The 19,937-nt window shown below is 33.5% G+C and overlaps 1 protein-coding gene across 30 annotated transcripts in view; it reads right to left on the reverse strand.

Annotated features, from left to right (window-relative positions):
• Positions 1-19,937, reverse strand: part of RIMS2 (regulating synaptic membrane exocytosis 2) — a 446,434-nt gene that overhangs the window by 206,183 nt on the left and 220,314 nt on the right. For 15 of the 30 annotated variants that reach the window (XM_068183223.1, XM_068183411.1, XM_068183392.1 and 12 more), the window contains 4 exons: positions 7,564-7,772; positions 6,089-6,208; positions 4,212-4,311; positions 3,325-3,448 (listed from right to left, as the gene is read on the reverse strand). In XM_068183223.1, coding sequence (XP_068039324.1) covers positions 3,325-3,448; positions 4,212-4,311; positions 6,089-6,208; positions 7,564-7,772 — 553 coding nt within the window. Of the gene's footprint in view, positions 1-3,324; positions 3,449-4,211; positions 4,312-6,088; positions 6,209-7,563; positions 7,773-7,890; positions 7,959-19,937 lie in introns of all 30 variants that reach the window. The other 15 variants (XM_068183308.1, XM_068183277.1, XM_068183406.1 and 12 more) reach the window with 1 other exon arrangement.

The raw sequence follows: 19,937 nt of genomic DNA on the forward strand, positions 1-19,937 counted from the left end.
GACTCACTAGAAAGACAGCTTTACTAAGTACACTGAGGAATCTTTCTAAGTGAGTTGATGCACAGTATTCAATAATTGAAATAAACCAGAAGGCATAAAACTGCTCTAAGTGCCTGCTACAGACAAGAAAAAAATCTCTGTTGTTAGTACCCAAAACTTGTGAGAAAATCACAAGCACTATTGAAGAAGCAAATATTTAAGTTTGTATACAAGGAGAATTTATAACAGGATCCAATACTGTCTAGTAATTGACTCAGAACTACACTCTTGAGCTTAACTCATAAATACAAAAAAATTTCTTCTACTGTATGCGTCTGAAAAGAAAACCTTGAAAAAAAAGATATATGTATACATAAATAATTGATAAAGTTACAGATCTATGTATACAGATATATGTAAAAAGATATATGTATACATTAATAGGAGTTTTCTATAGATAGCTAAAAAAATTAATTTGAGAGCTTTGAACTGTATCGTTTATGCTCCTAAAGCATACAGATCCTTGTATTTCATGGTAGTGTGAATGGCTTTTCTTACAAGGAACTCTCATAGAGATAAACAGATGGAGGAGAAGCAAAATTAGTTTCATAAAGACTTTGCATAGTAAGTTATATACCACTGCACACGTGTTGTATAGAGTAATTATTAAAACACAGTGCATTATTTCTTCCAAATTCAAAACGAAGAAACCATGAAAATAACATGCATTTTAAGTTACCGTTTCTGAGAATTAGAAGGCAGAAAATAGGTAAGTTCTTGTGTATAAAGGATAGCCAGCTCACACTGACTAGCAGCTTGGTCATCCATTTTTATTTTAAGATTAAAAAAGTGGTAAATTGCATGACAAACTGGCAAGTTTTGTTCTGTTGACATTTTTTCCGAATGGCTTTCAATTTTCTCTGCCTTGTCAGCTCAGCTTGTCATCTTCCGTTTTCATAGCACTCAGCCCATAATAAAGAGAAAAACTAATAACTGTGTTTACTGGAGTTTGGTTTTGTTCTCAGATTATCAGGATGAAAACAGGTTCTCAGCTCAGTTAATTGCTGGTAACTGAAAATTTCTTGCACTATTTAAAGTGTTGCCATAAAACCATCAAGGAATTCTCCTTATAAATAATAAGATTTATCTCAATGTATGTGCAAAACCCTTCAATTGGGCATCAATAATTCTAATAAAATAAATGTCACTGCTGATATCTAGGAAATAAGAACTTTTAAATATTGTACATACACTGAAACTTTATTTCCCAGAGAAGAACATAATCCTATGAAGTTATGGTTCTTTGGACAAGCATAGGCTATAAATTTTTACTTTCCATTTGATTATGAACTGAAACCTTCTAAACTGAAAAAGTAATAGTCTTTCCATTTCATCAGCTCTAACCTCATGAAAAACATTTTTGACATTATGCTGTTAATATCAAACTCCAAAGTGTTACACACACCTAACCAAAATCTAAAACGTACTAATTTGTAGGAAGTATTCATCACTGATACTCTTTACATCTACTGCAAACTGACACTGGGAATCAAATACACTCAACAACTCTTTTATCACTGATCTAGCTCAGTTCTTCAGACCATGAGGGCAGTGGTTATGCAGAAAAAGGCATCTTGAGCACCCACACCACTTGGTTTAAGGAATTATAGTTTAGCTGCTCAAGTGACAGCAACATAATGGAGGGCATGATGATAAGGAAGCTGAACAAGAGACAGCAAGTACAAAATCACAAGAAATAATACAGGAAATTTTACACAATGAAAAGAATGCAGAAAGATTTTTAAAAATAGGTATTTTCAAGATGTGAGTTGTTCCTTGAAACTTTTGCTATAAACTTCTATTTGAGAGATTCTATGGAATATTTGTGTATAAAATTAATTTGAGACCTCCTTTCTGAGACAAGTAACGTAGTCTGTCCCTTAGCATTACTATTATACCCAAGCTGTGCAAAGGTTTTTAAAGACGTGACAGATGATACAGTCGTTACCCTAAAGGGGCTCCAATTCCATACATATGCAAGAGATAACCTTTCATCTCACTGACAAGCTAAAGCTGGTTTTGTGTTATCATCAAGTTTGTTTAAAATTGTCTTACCAAATTAAGTTCCTACACCTTAAGTTCCTGATGCGTCCACAGAATAAGTTCCTATTATAGCTAAAACCATAAAAGTTGTCCTCACTAGAATGCCGTTCTCAGATTATATAATTCTAGATTTTTTAGTGCTTCTTAATTTTTAGTCATGTTTTCTTATATTAAGTTACTGTGCATTTTATACAAAATTAAAGGGACACATATATTTATTAAAATGTAATTATAGAATCCTCAAACAGTCCAGGTTGGAAGTGATCTTGAAAGATCATCTGGTCCAAACTAAAATGGAAAAGGGAATCCAGATGATATTACATATCACCCTGTCCAGTTGTGTCCTGTATATCACCAAAAATTCTGGGGGAAAACAAGAAAATTCTTAATTACTGTAAATATCTTCAAAATCAGTGATAATCATTATCCTCTTCACAACCCTGATGTGACCACATATGGAACTTCCACTGGAGAATTAAAAACATGATGCATATGCCTTTAGGGTGTAGGAACTTGGAAGAAAAAGAACAGTTGAAGAAGGAGAAGTACTCACAGTCCAATACAACAAAGCAACTACTGCTATGCAAGAAAAAATTAAGTTTAGACATTGAGAGGTAGGTTTGAAGGTTAATAAAAATGGGCAATATACAGCACCAACGAAAAAGTCCCATACAATTCTAACTATTCATTCAGATCTGTTCTGTATTACATAACAAGCAATAATTTAATAGTTCCATAGATGAAGGTGATGTGAATGTGGATTTGAGACTTTCCAAAGCATATTGATTTTTTTCATTAGCATACTATATTTCACAGAAAATTCTACATTGCAGACTCTCAATAAATAGAGTTCATCATCAGTTCATAGACCAAATATGATCAAAAAAATTTATGTGTGTGTTATAAAAAATGGGAATGGAGAAATAAAAATCAACACTCAAGAATTACAACGAGTATAACCACAGTTTCAGAGCCAATATAGGCCGACTCACCAACTGAAAAGCCAGAGAAGGGAACCTATTTTTAACCATAAAAGCAGATGATACCCGAGACTGAGAACACAGGATTTCACACCATCTCATTTTACTCACTGGCATGATCTATCATTCTGGCTACACTTTTGGTTTACAGAATTTTGCATAAGATTTTTCTGTTTACAATATTAATGAATTTTTTATATACTCCATCCTAAAAGTGAACAATTTTATCATATTTATTATAAAAATGCATGAAATTACTTACCCTATTGGTCTTGAAACTACAAGCTCTACTTGTGGCTCAGGTTTGGATTCTAAAATGATATTATACACCTCCTCAAATGTGGCTCCTTGTAGTATCCTTCCATTCCATTCTAATACTTCATCACCTGTCAAGGAATAACACCATGCTTAGGAAGTTTGCTGTGGACAGCATTTAAAATAACGATTTAAGCCATTCTACTGTCAGTTTTTTGGATTGTGTAACCTGTGTTATAGAACAAGTTTGGAGGCCTTCATGCAGGAAAATCCTGAGTTTTTGCAGGTTTTCTGAAGCCCTGCTTCAAACACGTAAAGCTCTGTGAAACAGTAATATAATCAGTAGGACCTCTACTGATTATACTGATTATCTCTTAGTCAACTGAGTTAGATGCTGCTCTTGCTTGCTTTGGCAGCTGTGGCTTACAGAAATCCCAACATGCTCTTTAGAAAATTCATAACTAAAACATCATATCTCATCAACTTGGTTCAGGTAGTTGTTAGGTTAATAGTTAAAATTTCTTGAGCGTGCTCCAGTGTAGCAATCTATGGTTTGCATGTTGGAACAGAAGCAGCTTCCTAGCCAAGGTGGTTCTGCTCAAACCTTTGTCATAGCTTGGTTTGCTCTAAACCAAATATACACCACAAAATGACTGGGGAGGACTTCAATAGAATAACTTTTTAAGTATAAAAATGAGCAAAAATGTTAAAATATTTTTGAACAACATGAGAATATATATTTCACAAAAGCAACCACCTAGTAACAGTGCAGGTTGAATTCTGCAGTATTTCATCACATTTATTTAATATGATTTCACATGTAATTAAACTTGCTCACTTGTTATCACCTTCAGAAAAAAAACTCAGGAGAACAGATCTATAGTAGATACATACCTGGTCTAAGGTGCCCCACTGTATCAGCTAAGCTTCCTTTTTTAACTTTGGTGATAAATGCACAGAGTCGACCTGATTCAGTCATCTTTCCTCCTACTACCTGTTTCAAATAGGAAGTATTTTCACATTATGAAAATTACTTTAAATTATTTAAATGTTCTGGCAATAGAAAGAAGAATTAACTTTTTCCTTGGGTTTTACGTAGTAACACATATGCACTTGAAAAAAGCACCACAGAAGTTTGGCTATGACAGGTTATTTTTGTAGCCATTCTGGCAATTTGTACAATTGGAAAACAATGAAAATCCCAAAGCTTTTAAATTTTAGCAAATACCTGCATAGTATCTCATTATATTATAAATTACCACCCAAAACAATGTAAGTTATTGACCATTTGATTGCTCACTTCACTATTTTTTTAACTGGAAAAAGATATATCAATGTAACAAAACTCAGGATGTTCACACTAAGCAATGAAATTCCCTTTGGCTTGGCAAGTCAATAAGTTTGACCTTAATATTTGTCTTAGAATCAGATTTACATGTCAGAATCAGTAATACCTGCATAATTTTCAAATTCTTGAAGTTTCTTAATGATCTTCATACTGGGATTTAAAATTTGTAATACTAAATCCAGTTTAGTTTACTTTCAATATGTAAATACTTGAAAATTCAGGTCAGGGATAACTACTGGAAATCACTCTTTCCAGATGTCTATTGAGATTAAAAAGTAGTTACTCTTGAATTTGAACTATTAATGAATCTCACTGGAGAGTTCATCTTCATAATATGAGATTTTAGAAATTTTAACCTAAATGTTTAAACAAAAAGTGCTTCCTAGTGGTGCTGTTAATCTTTTCTCTTGCATTTTCTGGCAATTAGACAAAAATAAACATATAAAACTTAATGTTCAACTGGCTTCTCTGCTGACTTCAAATAAAATTATTTAATAATTAAATAAAAATTTAAAATCTTTTCAGAGCATGTTACTATACGTAATACATAACTACACTGATTTAATCCTTACTCATAGGGTGTGACAATAACCTGATCTGTATACCTGAGGTGAAATAAGAGTCATGTTAAATAGAGAACAGAAAATTTAAACTTCTTAATAATTTCTCACAGCAATGATATGGAATCAAAATAAATACATGTTTGTTTCTTTCACTGTTTATAGTTTGTTCTCATTCTTGTACTAGCATTTTTGGGACTGCAAATAATATCACACAAATTTGAGGCCAATATAGGAGCTAGAAATAATTCATAATATATTTAAAAAGCACTGCATCATGAAAAAGAGGTTAACATATAAAAAAGAGTACATTTTATGATAAAAACCAATAATATTTTAAAAAACTCCATTATGTGTTTTTAAAATGTGGCAAATCAAACAATCAGAGGCGAGAAAAATTCAAACAGAGGAAGTTCCATTGGCATACTCTGATCTGGATTGAAATGTCATTAACTCACAGATGTCCCCCAGGTCTTCCAGGGAGATAATTTTTTTTTCACTTTTCTTCTCTTTCATCGGAAATAGAAGTTATACCATGGTGCAATGCTCCATACTTAAGAGCACAGACAGGACTTAGCTTGCCTAGCAAGGGTGCAATTCGTACTTTGCTGAGACATCCTCAGAAAACTTCTGAAAACATGTCTAGTCTTTCAGAAAAAAACACTATTTTTAATTCTGCCAAGGACCCTGCAAAATGACTCTAAGTAAATGAATATAAAACGTGTATATTGTAATTTTGAGAATGATAAGGCATTATCAATATTGGTATGCATATACTATATAGTATGAGAATGCTAAATTAATTATAAAAGTAGCTAGTTTAACTGAGAGAGTTGTTAGTTTCAAAATTGTTCATCACCAACCTTCAATCCAAGCATTGCTCCTGAATCTCTAGGCACACTTCCATCTTTTAGTCGCTTATTTAACAATATCCGACCAATGAGACGATCTCCATCTTTGGATGGTTGCCAAGTTACTGGATGCTATCATATGGTGTTAATGGAAAATACAGTGAATAGCATTTTAATGAAAAATATTTCAGTAATACTTTTCATTTGCTGATATATTTTTAAAATGCTATGAAAGTATTATGATCACACTAAAATTTAATGCAAAAAAAAGAAAACTATGCTGGAAAATATTTATTTGAACATATCATTCATCAAAATGGATGTCTAATATTTAATAACATTATCTATTTTACTAAATCCAATTTGTAAACATCTAGAATGATCTTTCAATCTTGATTTGACAGATATAGACAACTACACATAGTATCCACAAACAATGAGATTCACACCTGAGTACTGAGAAAAACATTGCTAAAAGTCTAGTATAAGAATAATACTGGAAAAGAATTTTAACTCAAACTGAAAGTTTGATACAAGAAATGTCTTATTTTTCCACTACTTGAAACATTTCAATTTTTATCCAAGACCAATAAATATTTTTAGTGCTTTATTTTCTCTCAGTAGCAGTAGATTCAAATTAAAAAATAGTGTTAAAAGGTTACTTCATTAATTCATTTTAATATTCTGCTTCTTTCTTGGAATAATTAATTCACACATGAAGCACAGTTACAGTGAGCACTATTATTCCATTACTATACATGGGCACAGTTATACTTGTCTATTGGCCTAATTAATGAATTGTTGAGATTTTCTTTTGTGTAATCATAGTACTTTCTCACAGAAAAAAATATTATTTCATGCTCTATTTCATGCAAAATTAGCAGGCACAGATAAATCTGCTCCCATTACAACTAATATCTCTAAAAAGATTTATCATAATCTCCACCAAACAGAAAGCAAAAATAAAAAATACCAAAGCAGATGGCAAAGCCTTTAATTCTGCACAGTACTGCACAAAAATTACATGGCAACAAAACAAATGAACAACCATGACAGTGAAAGGGAAAAAAGAAAAACAACTTTTCTGTGCAGAGAGACCCAATTTTCTCCCTTTTTCACCTGGGGTTTAAACTATTAATTTAATTTCAGCCCCAGGAGTTTGGAAATAGTAAATCAAATAAGCCAATTGGTAGGATCCTTATTGTTAATTACTTTGTTCTTTAAGGTAATATCAAGATATGCTAATTTGCAACCATAAGAACAACATTCCTTTATGCCTCTCAATGTTTTTTTCTTAGGCTGCCAAACCGTAAAAGCCACAAGCATGCAAAGACTTTTCATTTGTTTTTCTTTTCTGCACCTTAAGAAATGCTATATTGTCTCTAAAAACACCCTATCTTTCATTTTATGCACTATTTCAATGAGTGACAGAGAGCAAACAAAGACCAAATGAGCAGGTTAAAATGCAGGCTCCGTAATCTCAGTACCTTCTCACTATGGCTATGTTCCTCGTTTAGAGTTGTGCTACTACACGTATCTACCCCAGAGTCTTTTATCTGAGGCTCAGACCATTCCAAGTCCTCTTCCAAAGAGTGGCCACCAAAGCACACCATTTTCTTTTGCCTCTCGGATAAGGTGTTAGAATCCGACAAAATTGCCTGCTCACTAGTTTTTCTTTTTCCCCTTTGACTGTCCCCTATAGGTGTGGGATAAAAAAAGGATACAAAAAAAAGAAAACATGCAAAGGTGTAAATAAAACCAAGGAAATGTAAAATGATAAAGTAAACTAAAAGGTAAGGCTCCACATGTCTCACCAAAGACATTGGGGATGCCTCACTGCTATGCCAAGACGTATGGTCCAACCAGTTGTAATCCATGTCTCCTGTGAGAATCAGACAGACAAGATAGTGCAGTAAAGGAAGGGTGAAAGAAAGGACAAACAAAGGCACAGTAAAATTGTAAAGACTTGTGATTATCCTATCTGATTCGTAACCTCTGCAGCAGGAGTTGCAAAGGGCTTCCAAGAAAAAGTTAAGGCTCCAACAATAGAGTATGTGGAATATAAAAAACATTTGTGTGTGTCTATTTGTGCATAAAATTATGTACAGAGCAAAGCATCATTGTGCCAGATTTATTAACTGTCCCTATAAAATTATTTACAGTAAATTAAATGAAAAGGCAAATTGTATTTCTAATAGAATATCCAGAAGGGAAAGCATTTTAATACAGAATGTCTTAAGGAACTTATTCCTTTGCTTTTCTAATACAAAACAGTATTTATTCTAATCAGATCAATAAAATATTTAAAAGAATGGCACACAGTATTCACTTTGCAGTAGATGATGTTAAGGAAAGTTAAATGAAAAAAGAAATCTAGAAAATATATTGAGAATAAAAAGCATATTAACTTTGCTTTGTCTACTGGTTAAATATAAGGATGAATTCTAGTAAGTGCAGGTACCTAACAAATGGGAGTGTTTAGGTTTTTGACAAAACATAAATATTTCATAGAGTCAGAATTTAACCTCCATGGCAGACACACAGTAGAAAGAAAGATTTGAAAAACAGTTTAAGAAGAGATCTAAATTAATGCTGCTGTACAAAGAATTAGAGAATGACTCATGTATTTCAATAAAACATTCTCTTTGATGTAGGTACTTTAAACTGTAAATTATGCCCACACATTCTGCACTATTAAGTTTCTCTCTTTTTTCCCCTCACCATTGTTACTACATGTTACATGAAAAATATTTTGCTACTGAATGCTGCATAATATTTTTATATTACTATTTGTAGGAAACAAATGTTTCATTTCCTATCAAATTTGACCAAACTAAAGCAAAGTAGTTCAGGGTTCCGTAATACAGGCCTCAAAAAACATTTTTCTATTTCTGTTACTTCAGATCCTGCTTCAACATTGCTCAGCCTATTCCTCTGGAACTACATCAGTAGGGTGGTGAAATGTAACTAACAAGTCTTAGCACTGTCTTAACACTTGTATAGAAAACTTTACAGAAGGGATGTGAAGATACAGCCCCATAAAACTACAAAAAACCCATAGAGGCTTTAGTAAAGTAAAAACATTCTCCTTAGAGAGGTATCACAGAATTAACTAGGTTGGAAAAGTCCTTTGAAATCAAGTCCAACCTAGTATATTGTATGTGTACAATGAGAAATACAATTTTTTTCACTTGTTTCCTCCTAAAATAGAGAGTTGCATAAGCTGTATAGAAAAAAAATCAAGTCTCATTTTCATTTTAAAGAAGGAAATATTAAAAATACAAAGGCTTTGTTTTCAAAAAGATGCTTTGAACTTAGTCCCTTACATGTACATTGCAGAAATCTTGTAGCATATTATATAGCCTTTTCTTTCATAAAAAGAGTGATAAAGTAACTTCATAAACTTATTTTGAGGCCTCAATTAATTCACATTTTCTAAATAATAAATAGGCTGTAAATCTATTAATGAATGTTAACATCCTGCCTGTATTACAGATAAAAGTGTGGCTATCCTGCCAAAGGGGGAAGAAATACTTTTTTGAAAGCTAGTAACATTTTGCTAACACTACTTCTGCAATGGAACTTCCAGTGCTACTTCTGTCTCCAGACATTGCTTCAAGGGGTGCTGAGTGAAATCATCAGTGAACTCATGAAGATCTAGCCCTTACTCATAAATATACATTTAGAGATATCCAGAAGATAGCAAGAGTTCCAGCCTACACATTGCCTGATTTAAAAATTCCTTGGGGCCTTTAAGCATTGGTCCCAGGCTCATTGGCTGGCATAGCTGGTTTCTGCTTACTCCAAGTCCTCTTACCCATTTATTTTATTACTGTACGGTGCATCCACAAACAGTATATGTCCAAGATTAGATTCAGTCATTTTGCAAAAATAGTTACTCTTCATCAAGTGATAAGCCCTGGAACTAAAGCTGCACAGAGGAACACCTGCAAAATTGAGCCTGTTACCTGATAAAAGCAGTCCCCCTTCTTGATCAACCATTTTCCCTTCTTTTCAAACAAGATGTAGAAGGCTTTTTTTTTATTGTAGTTGTGTCTCGCAGTAAATATTAAATAATTGGTATTTATAAAATGAAAATTAAATTAGAATAAGCAAAAACTCCATACAAACACTGGTTTGGTTTCATCTGTGTAAAATATGTAGTCATACGTTTCCAAAAATTATCATATAAATTAGAAGTTGTAGAGCTATTGCAGATCTTATAGATTTTGCCCTTAATACTGTGTTAATTGATCTAATGACAGGTATAAATCTATGCAAGTTAATAAAAGGATGATTGTCTGGAAGCCCTGTAGTGTATTACATTTCTATGACAGACATGAATGGCTTAGTATACTTACAACTTTTTGAAATAAAATTAATAGCTTGATAAAGTCACTGGACATCAGTTTTTCAATGGAAGTTCTAGAAATATTAAAATCTTGACTAGGTAAATTATTGTTGAAATCTTGTAAAATTAAAAGCAATATATGTAAAGCACATAGGTTTTTGCATACAAGAAAAATTTATAAGTAAATAAACAACAAAAAGAAGTAAAGAAAGCAAATAAAAGTTAAACCATGATCTTTTGTAACACAGACACCATAGCTGTAACTCTGAGTACCAGAAAATGCACTTGTTGCTCTCTTAGAAATTAATCATCCATTATAGAAAATAATTTATTATTGAGAATATATACATTTAGGGTATGAAGCAGAAATTGCACAGGAAAAAGTGTTACTTCATTGATAAATTACAAAATATATAATATTAAAATCATGATTCATGGAAAAGGGATCTAATATATTACTAAGAAAGATACAATCCTAGTTTATGCCATTATAACAATATTCAGATGCCTTTTGAGTTCAGGAGTGCAGCTGGATATAGGAAAGGACATATGTGAGGTCTGCTCTTATTAATGTCAATGAGTTCTATGTGTATATGGAACTCTTCCAAGGGCTGATCAGGTCTGGAGAAGAACCCCATCAGTAACCTTTTCCTTCTGTAGAAACGGGGTTAAGCTGAAGGCATTGTAACCTTACTGTAACCTTAATTTGTAACCTTAATTTGTAACCTTACTGGTGTTCACTGTGCTTTTCTTATTTTCTCTGGACAAAACCAAAAAGGCAGAGAAAAACATTTTTTTTCTTCTAAGTTTGGCAACCCCCAGCAATGGGACCTTCCTGTAGAAATGGGAACTTTGAATGTTAGAGTATATATTAAAAGAATTTTAGTCAGTTTCTGTTTCCCTTTATTTTAATGTTTTATTACATAGTTCTTTTGGTTTCCTATAATGGCTTTCTCACACAGAAATACAATAATTTAGTATATTTTAGAAAGCATTACAGAATTTGTATCTAACATACAAGGTGCATGTCTACTCCTTTTTGAATGCTGTTTAAGTTCATGGTCAAGTCCAAAATCATTTATCTTCCAAACAGGCACACACCATAAAACCCTCTGTGTTATTGGCTGTTCTACTCATACAGAGTTATTTGGATGCTCTAAAGTGCCCAAAATCTTCATACAGGATATAAGCCAATCCCAGGCCCTTCCTACATAAAGCAAGACCTCTCTAAACTGTCAACTGTTTCCTGTAGTAAACTACAAACGTAATCTTGCTTTGAACCAAATAAACCAAAATCTTGTTCTTAAATTCAAATCTCATTGCCAAAAAGGACAGGTCATATGACTTTAAATTCTTTAGGCTGAGGAGACTACCTGACTACATGGTGTATACTGAACACATACTTCTTACTATTTGAGCCAGTAATGGAACATATATGTCATTACTAAAACTGCATATGATTTAACCTTGCAATTAAGTATTTCCCTCTCCAAGCTAATTTTCAGCATAAGGTACAGTGAGCTGAACACATCCTATGTGTCTATATCCTTCTCCTAACTGCACAGCTCCCAGTGCAGCCCTGTTCCAGAAGGTCTCTGAAGTGAAGTAAAAAGTGGACTACAGCTATTAGGAACTTCCATTTAAGCAGGTTACTTTCTGTGTTTGCAATACTATCTATCCAGACTGCCATGCAGTGGGTGACTCCAAAGAGGAGCTACACAGCTCGAATTGCCTGGAGGTGATTAGATGAGTGCTTAAACAATTGCTTTGTCAGCTCTGGACATTTCAGGAGCATTCTAGCTTTTGGTGCAGGAGCAAATGTAAAGCTGCCTGTCACACACCTGACGGTAAAGCACAGAGATATTTTCCAACACAGTCACTGATGAAGTTTGAGCACTGATTACAGAAAGAAGCACCTTTCTACAGGGCTTGCAGAGGCTTTGAAAATTCCTACTATGCATTTCAACATTTCTTCTTGGGAAACTATTACTTCTCTGGATTTGTCAACATTCAACGTGGAACAGATTAGGAAAATGTCTGAAATATCTGGTCCTACCAAAGCAAAAAAAAAGAGAAGCTGTTCTTTATGTAAAGAATATTAAATATATTTTGACTTTTAATAAGTAAAATACAGAGAAATGCAGCAATTAGGAGAAAAATGTATAAATCTCCATTAGTGAATAGCAGAGTGCTGCATTCCACAAGGCAGGTGAAAGACTGGGGGAGGTGGGAGCAGGTAACAGTGCATACCCATGTGGCAAGAATGATGACAATGACACCATATAAGTTTTGAATAGAGATGCTGCTATCAAAGAAATGTCTCTGGACCTCATGGGCTAATCGCTGAGAACTTAGTAATATCCTGAATTTTTTTTATTTGTTTGGGGTTTTTGTGAGTTTTTTTGTTTGGTTGGTTGGGTTTTTTGTTTGTTTGTTTTGTTTGTTTCAAGGGATAATGTTCAGGGGAAATCTTACTAAAAGATTTTACTTGAAGACCCTGGTTTACCCTCAAAAACGATGCAGCCTTGCTTTCAACTACTACAAGAACTGTTTAACAGAAAACATATTACTCTTGATGTAAAGGCTTACCTAATGTAAAGGTGAAAGGGTTTCAGCATGTCTATTTCATTCTGGTTCTCTTTAAGAAAATGAGACTTAGGATCACTATTAATAGAAGAATATTTACTGGAAGTATTTTTTAAAATTATGTTTTGCTGGAAGGATTTAAATTGCAGAAAATTTTTTCTTCAAAATTGCATTTTCTAAAACAAAATTATGCTCAGTCTGTTAGTCAAACATATCTTGAGAAATATATTTCCTTGGAATAAATTGAAAGAAAGCATATGAACATGGCAAATACACTTGGTCACAGCTCAGTACACAAGCTGGATGACCTTATGCACTTACAGTTATGTCTCTCATATGACACCTGAAGCATGACCCTATATGCCACACCATGACCTCTATCATGTGATTCAGTACACAAACTTAATCAACAAGAAAATGGACAGGTGCAGTTTAGTTATGGGAGACAGCCAGACATTTTATATTGTGGTCCCAGTCTACCACTGCCAGTTTGTTTCCTTATTAGGATTCAAACTTTTCAGATTTGCACACCTGTGTTACATATTCCCTGCTACTTTAATAAGATCAGGGAAAATTAGAACTAATTAAATATAATATCCTATGGATTTCTCTCTTGCTTGATTATCTTTAAGATTTTATCTTAGGAAGATGCTTATTTCAAATTATGCTTTTGACCCTACTGGTAGCATTTCACTTTTTCCCTTCTTCCTTATGTCATTACAAAATTTAGAGCCTGTACCTGGAAAAAGGAAGTTCTTTAGGTAGAATGCAAAGGAAAGCACACATTGAAAAGTTTCAATAAGACAGTATTTTTGAATCATGCCCAGCAGCAAGTAATCAAAAGCAATTTATTACTCTTTTATTATTATTTTTAAAATACATATTTTCCTTTTTCTTCCCTATTCACATCCATAAAGACCACATATGTATTCCTGGGCTGACCTCACACATCTTCCCTGATTGTGTGTTATAACCATGCACCTTCACCTTAGGGTTGCAACTGACAGCTTGATCACAAGTTCATCACCATCTCAGGCCTGGAACCGGTATCAGCAATAGCAGCTTGCCTACACCTGAATGAGGGACTCATATAAAGAGGAAACAATGCAGGGGAGAATAATCCTATTAAAGAATCTCATATCTGGTCCTTGTTCCAGCAGCTTAGTGTTGTGTAATACTGTGAAAATGTTCTCACCAGCTAAAACCAGATAGCCCATTTAGGTGTTCCAAATGAGCCCAACCTTTTTCACAGACTAGCCTGCTGAAAGTTAAAAGTTCTTGGATATAATGCACAGAGGAATTATTTGGTGTCTAGAATGTGAGGAAAAACCCTGCATTTCCTGAATCACTGAAATCCTGATTCAGAAAAATGAGCCATCTTGACAACTGCCAAGGAAGCACAGAATCCAACGGTTCTGTGATGTGTTGGAGTTGCTGCACAACTGGGAACCAAACCACACATGCACAAGAAATTCTGTCCTTAGACTTTGAAACTAGTCCAGACAAACTCAACTGCTTTGCTGCCAACAGGAAGCACCAGTAAAACCTGACAAGCCAGTTGGAAACAACCCTTATAGTCCCCTGGAAGTGAAGACAGTTCATAAGTGGAGCACTATGAAAATTTGTGAGAAATAGCTGCAAAGTTTAGGAAAAAGGTTGGGGTTTTGTGTGCTCTCAGTACCTATTTCCATTAGACTTTTCATTACCATTTTATGTACACTCACTGAAGAAGGCTTGGTTAAACTGAAGAAATAAGTAGCTTCAGGAAAAGTATTTAGCATTAGTAGACATATTTGCTTATGCAGTTCACTTTGTCCTGACTTACCCTATACTCAGCTTTCCACAGATATACACTCTTTCTACATCCTGAAGTTGTGACTGTGCCAAAATTACTGTCAGAGTAGCTCCAACAAGGCTGCCTAGTATTTCCATGTCTCAGGGCCATAGGATTGAACTGAATCGTAAGTAACACCCTATTTCTATTTGGATAGAAATAAGCTCTCTACCTTGAGAGGCAGTGCATTACCAGGTGCATTTCATTCCTTTTAGTAATGGGCATACATTGACAGGGAGCCTATAATAATGTTTTCCATATGCATAGTTCCTTCTAATACTTATTACCAAAAGAAAAAAGAAACAAAGAAAAACAAAAAACCTCCCTTATATTGTGTACTTATTTGCTTTCAATCTTTACTGCTTTGATGCCAACAATAATTATTACAGAAAATAACCCCAAGCAACCTTGAATCAGTATATTTTAATTAATAAGTAAGCTTCAAATTTGCAAAATGAAGACAACAGGAGACCAAGAAAGACAGTAAAGGAATGTGTTCTTCATGAGGCACAATATCAAACTCACAAATAAGGACATGGACTTAACATGCCAGTTGTACTCATGACAGAGCTGTACTAATTTCATCAGAAGAACAATCAGCCATAAGTAAAGCTGAAATAGTGAACATGTCAGGAAGGAAAGTCTTCTTAGCTCAAGTTTAAAGAAACATAAATATATTTATTCATAACAATTTCCTATCTTTTATCCCCAATGTCATGTAGAGCTAATCCTAATGAAAGGAGACATTACTAACATAGAGATGGCTTCTTTCATAGGCACATCATTATCTAGAATCAATTTCCATCATCAGCCCAGCAGCCACCCATATATCATGACTGAGGATCACCCAGCTGTTTCATCGATCACATCTTTTTCCTTTCTCTCCACTACTTCCAGTCAAGATCACTGACATCTTGCTACCAAAAAGTGATATTAAGAATTACTCATTTTGTGATTTTCAGTAAGGAATAAGCAATATAAAAATAATGTATATAATTATTTTTATCTAGTAGAAAAATTCATCATCAACAACCATAATAATAAATTAGAAATAGAAAAACTTCTAAACTTTTTGAGGTGAAACAGTCTTATAAAATAACCAAACCAGTATCTAAGTTCTATATATTTTCTGCCTTTTTCTGTTCAGTTTTTAGATTTTGTTTGGGATGAAAATACATTTTTACTTTTACCCTTGGTCATGGCTGTTATCCTACAAGGACAGCTGAAGGGAAGGAGTAGTGCAAAAAAGGTCCAGTTCATGTTTTTAAGCATAGTATTACCAATAATTTCTTACAAACTCTCAGTGGGTACTGAAGAAGACTCTAAATTCACTCTAAATGTCTTGATCACTGATGAGGAAATGCACGCTTCAGAATAGAAATAAAAACAACCTTTAAAAAAATCCTCTGTATTACATATTTGAATAACTAGCATTTCAATAGTAAATCATCATTCAGAAGTTAAACTGATTTATTTTCTTGTCTGTAATTCTCAGTTTACATTATGCAGAAAGACATGGGCAAATTTCAAAATTCTACCTAACAATCACAAGAGAAGAAAAACTACTGTGGCAAATGTCATCTTTTAAACTGCGTGTAACAAAGAAATACAGCATTTCTTTACAATTTATAGTAGTTCTTTTTTCTTTAAACCTGACCTAACATTTTATACGTGGAGTAAAAATAACTCTGGTTGCTTAAACAAGTATAATTTTTAACGTGCTACCTTCTCAAAACTAAACTGCAGGAGACACAACATACATTCACTTTACTTTTAAAATTATTTGCTTTAAGAAACAAGAGTTTAATAGCAGGTGTAAGTCCAAAGCATCATCTATCCCTGGCAGCACACATGCCATAAATGATCTAGAAATATGCAGTACATCTGCTGATTGAGTTAGCTGTAGTGGAAGCAAAAAAAACTGTGCAAGAGGCTTTTTCATCACCTTGACATTGCAATAAAAGCCTTTGTAAACTAGTAATTGGATCATTAATTATTGATCTCCCCTTTAGCAGTCATGATGAAGAAAGTAATTTGGTATATGTAAAAACACCTATTGTTTTGAGTTTGCTTACATGTTATTTTTGTCAAACCACCTTCTTTGAAAGAAATTAATTACCTCTTTAAAGAGGAACAGAAAACCTGAAAATGAAACTCCAGTGGATCCCAGAAATAAAAATCATAATCAACTGTCTTATTTAGTTTCACACCTTCTGTGCACAGGCTTGACAGTGTGATACTGTATAATCAAATTAGTTCAGAGCAATGGTCTGTTACACCTGGGTTACAGCTTAAAGAACAGATGTGCAAAAATAAAATACCAACGATGGTGGTTGTTTTTTAAGACACTTTTGCACAATGAAGGTTATTTTGCTCATGTATATACATTTATACATAGATGCAGAAAAATTCCCATACACATTACATTAAGAAGGTTCAATTGCAAAATTAAATATTCGGCAGGTAAGAGTGGTACAAGACTTACTTTGCCATGAAGCATTTATTTAGTCCCTATACAAATGTATTTATGTATAATATTTCATAATACTATGGTAAAGTCCCCCATTCCCACAATGGATCTTCTGTACACAGAAAGAAAGGTGTAGCTTAAATAAGTAACTAGTTAATATCATTGTTTCTTCAGTTAATGACCCCATTCATTAGTTACTGAACATAATCTAAATGCAGATCTAAATGCAAAATTATTTGTCTCCTGAGAGCTCTGGTGCTGTGAGAATATTCTCCAGAAGTCAGGGTTAAATTCAAGGAATTGCTTTTTGTGGACTGTCTGCATAATGAAATGAACAAGATGCTACAATTAACCTCCTAAAATGAGTTGCTGTCATACAGATATACCATCAAACACTTTGAAATATTCCAAAGAATTTTCATTGCCAAACATAAGAAATACAGGGCTTGATTTTTCTTTAATATTTTCTAGGATTTTAGTTCTGCTTTTTCCCTGCTCTATTATACCTATTCTTAGAAAATGGCAAGAATTTATACAAATCTACTCACAAAATAAGCAGTAAATTTTATTATATGATTAAAACAAACAGAAAAAAAATCATATTCCCAACATTTATCCAATATTTCTCATGTCTGTGTATACAAGCTGGATGGATTTTCCTTCAAACAGAAATTTCCTAAGAATGTACTTCAAAGAAAACCAATATGGTTTAAAAAATGTTGTGGAGATTTAAGGGTAAGATTGGTAAAGCAATAAATAGAGAGATACAGATACAATCTGCATTTTAAATTAATTTAGAATCCTAATGAAAAAAGGTATATTTTTTTCATTGTAATTTGCACTGTCTTCATTATTTCAGAAGAATATAGAACAATGGAAAAAGTGTCCACAGAATAGTGGATGTTAGCTCTGCAATTATTTCATTTTGCTGAATACATAAAGAAGCACGTTGCTCAGGGACCTGACCACAGTCAACAAGAACTACACTCATAATTATAGCCTTCATGGTAGCTGAAGCTGTAATAAAAGTTACATAAGTAACAGTCTCTTGTTTTTGTATGATCACAATTACCCAAAAATATATCTCCTGAGGCTAAATATTTCCAGAATGAGTTTAAGTAAAAGGTCAGTATTTTCCACTACTTTTCAAGGAAAATTCCCTCATATCCTCTACTTGTTCATGTTTAAATTTCTGGAAATTTGTGATAAGAGAAGGAAAAAAAGTCATAATACTTAATGCTTGCAAGACCAGGCCCTACACTATGGAGGCTCTCGTTGCTCAAAGCAGTCCTTCAGACAATGTAACTTGGCTGGTTCACACAGAGGTTTTCAGAACCAAACACATTGTGCGGCAGAGGCTGGACCGGCCTTCTCTTCTGTCAGCTACATTCACAAAATAGAACAGCTACATTCACAAAATAGAAGGTGCATAATTGTGATGTAAACACAGAGAATATACAGCTTAAAGGGAGGTCAGTAACTTGCTCTTGTTACAAATGTATTAAGGTCAACAAAGCAATTAACTTCAATAAGCTCCAATTGACTTCAGATAGAGTTGAGTAAGACGCTTGTAGTACAGCCAGGTTCAAACCATTCTCTCCCCTGCTTCATTTCCTTAGGTGTGCACCTTATTGACAATATAATTTATTCAGATTGACACAACACTTCCAACCAAAGTTTTACATTTGTCTTGTGACTGTCCAGTTTCATTTTCAGATAAACTGCTTGTGAACTAACCTGCTACTGCCTAAAGAAGACTAACAGAAAATGCATCATAAATTGTCCAAAGGCCTATGCACTTCACTTATGAACTACTTATTCGTCTCTATGCAGTATGAAGAGGAAGATCCTTGATGAGGAAACATAGCAAGAAATATGAAAATCACATGTAAATATTTTTGGTTGATTGAAGGGTTTTTGGGTTTTTAAATTCATTTTAAATTAAAGAGACTGCCTCTTTTCATTATGCAGTCTTAATATGAATGAATATAACACTCTGATGTGAAAAAAAAATGTGTGGAATACAGCTGACACAGGTGTTAAAACAATGACCTTACAGATATGGCCAGCTGATCTGTAAACAAAAAAAGGATCATTCCACTGATTTAAATCTGGCAGTGAACACTTGGAAATGCCTCCATTAGTTCCTTGGAAGACTGCTCAGCAAATTTTTCTTAGACTTCTCAAAACACTCTTCTGGCTCTGTCTCCTCAGCACAGACAAAATTGCATAGAGCATCTTCGCTGTACTGTAAGTACTGCAGTCTTGTCAGAGTGAAAGTGTTATAAAAATGCAGAGCATGAATAAGCTATAATAAATTTATTATGATTAGACTATTGTAGTACCTGAGTCTGCCATTTTTTAAAAGTCTGTGGTAATATTTTACTTATTTTACAGTGATTAGAAATAATTTTAACCGCCAGTATTTTTCTGTTGCTGCTTATTATAATGCAAGTAAATTTGGCCTATTCATATCTAGCAAAAGAAAATAAAATTGGATTCAAATGAAATTTTGATTGGTAATACTGAAAATATACAAATAGTGACACCATTAACATTTATTATTTTCCATTTTATAATGGTCCGTGACTGTAATTTCCTTTCTCAAATTTGTTGAAAT

The sequence above is a fragment of the Anomalospiza imberbis genome, chromosome 1 (genome assembly GCF_031753505.1).
Source record: "Anomalospiza imberbis isolate Cuckoo-Finch-1a 21T00152 chromosome 1, ASM3175350v1, whole genome shotgun sequence".
NCBI classification, from domain to species: Eukaryota; Metazoa; Chordata; class Aves; order Passeriformes; family Viduidae; genus Anomalospiza; species Anomalospiza imberbis.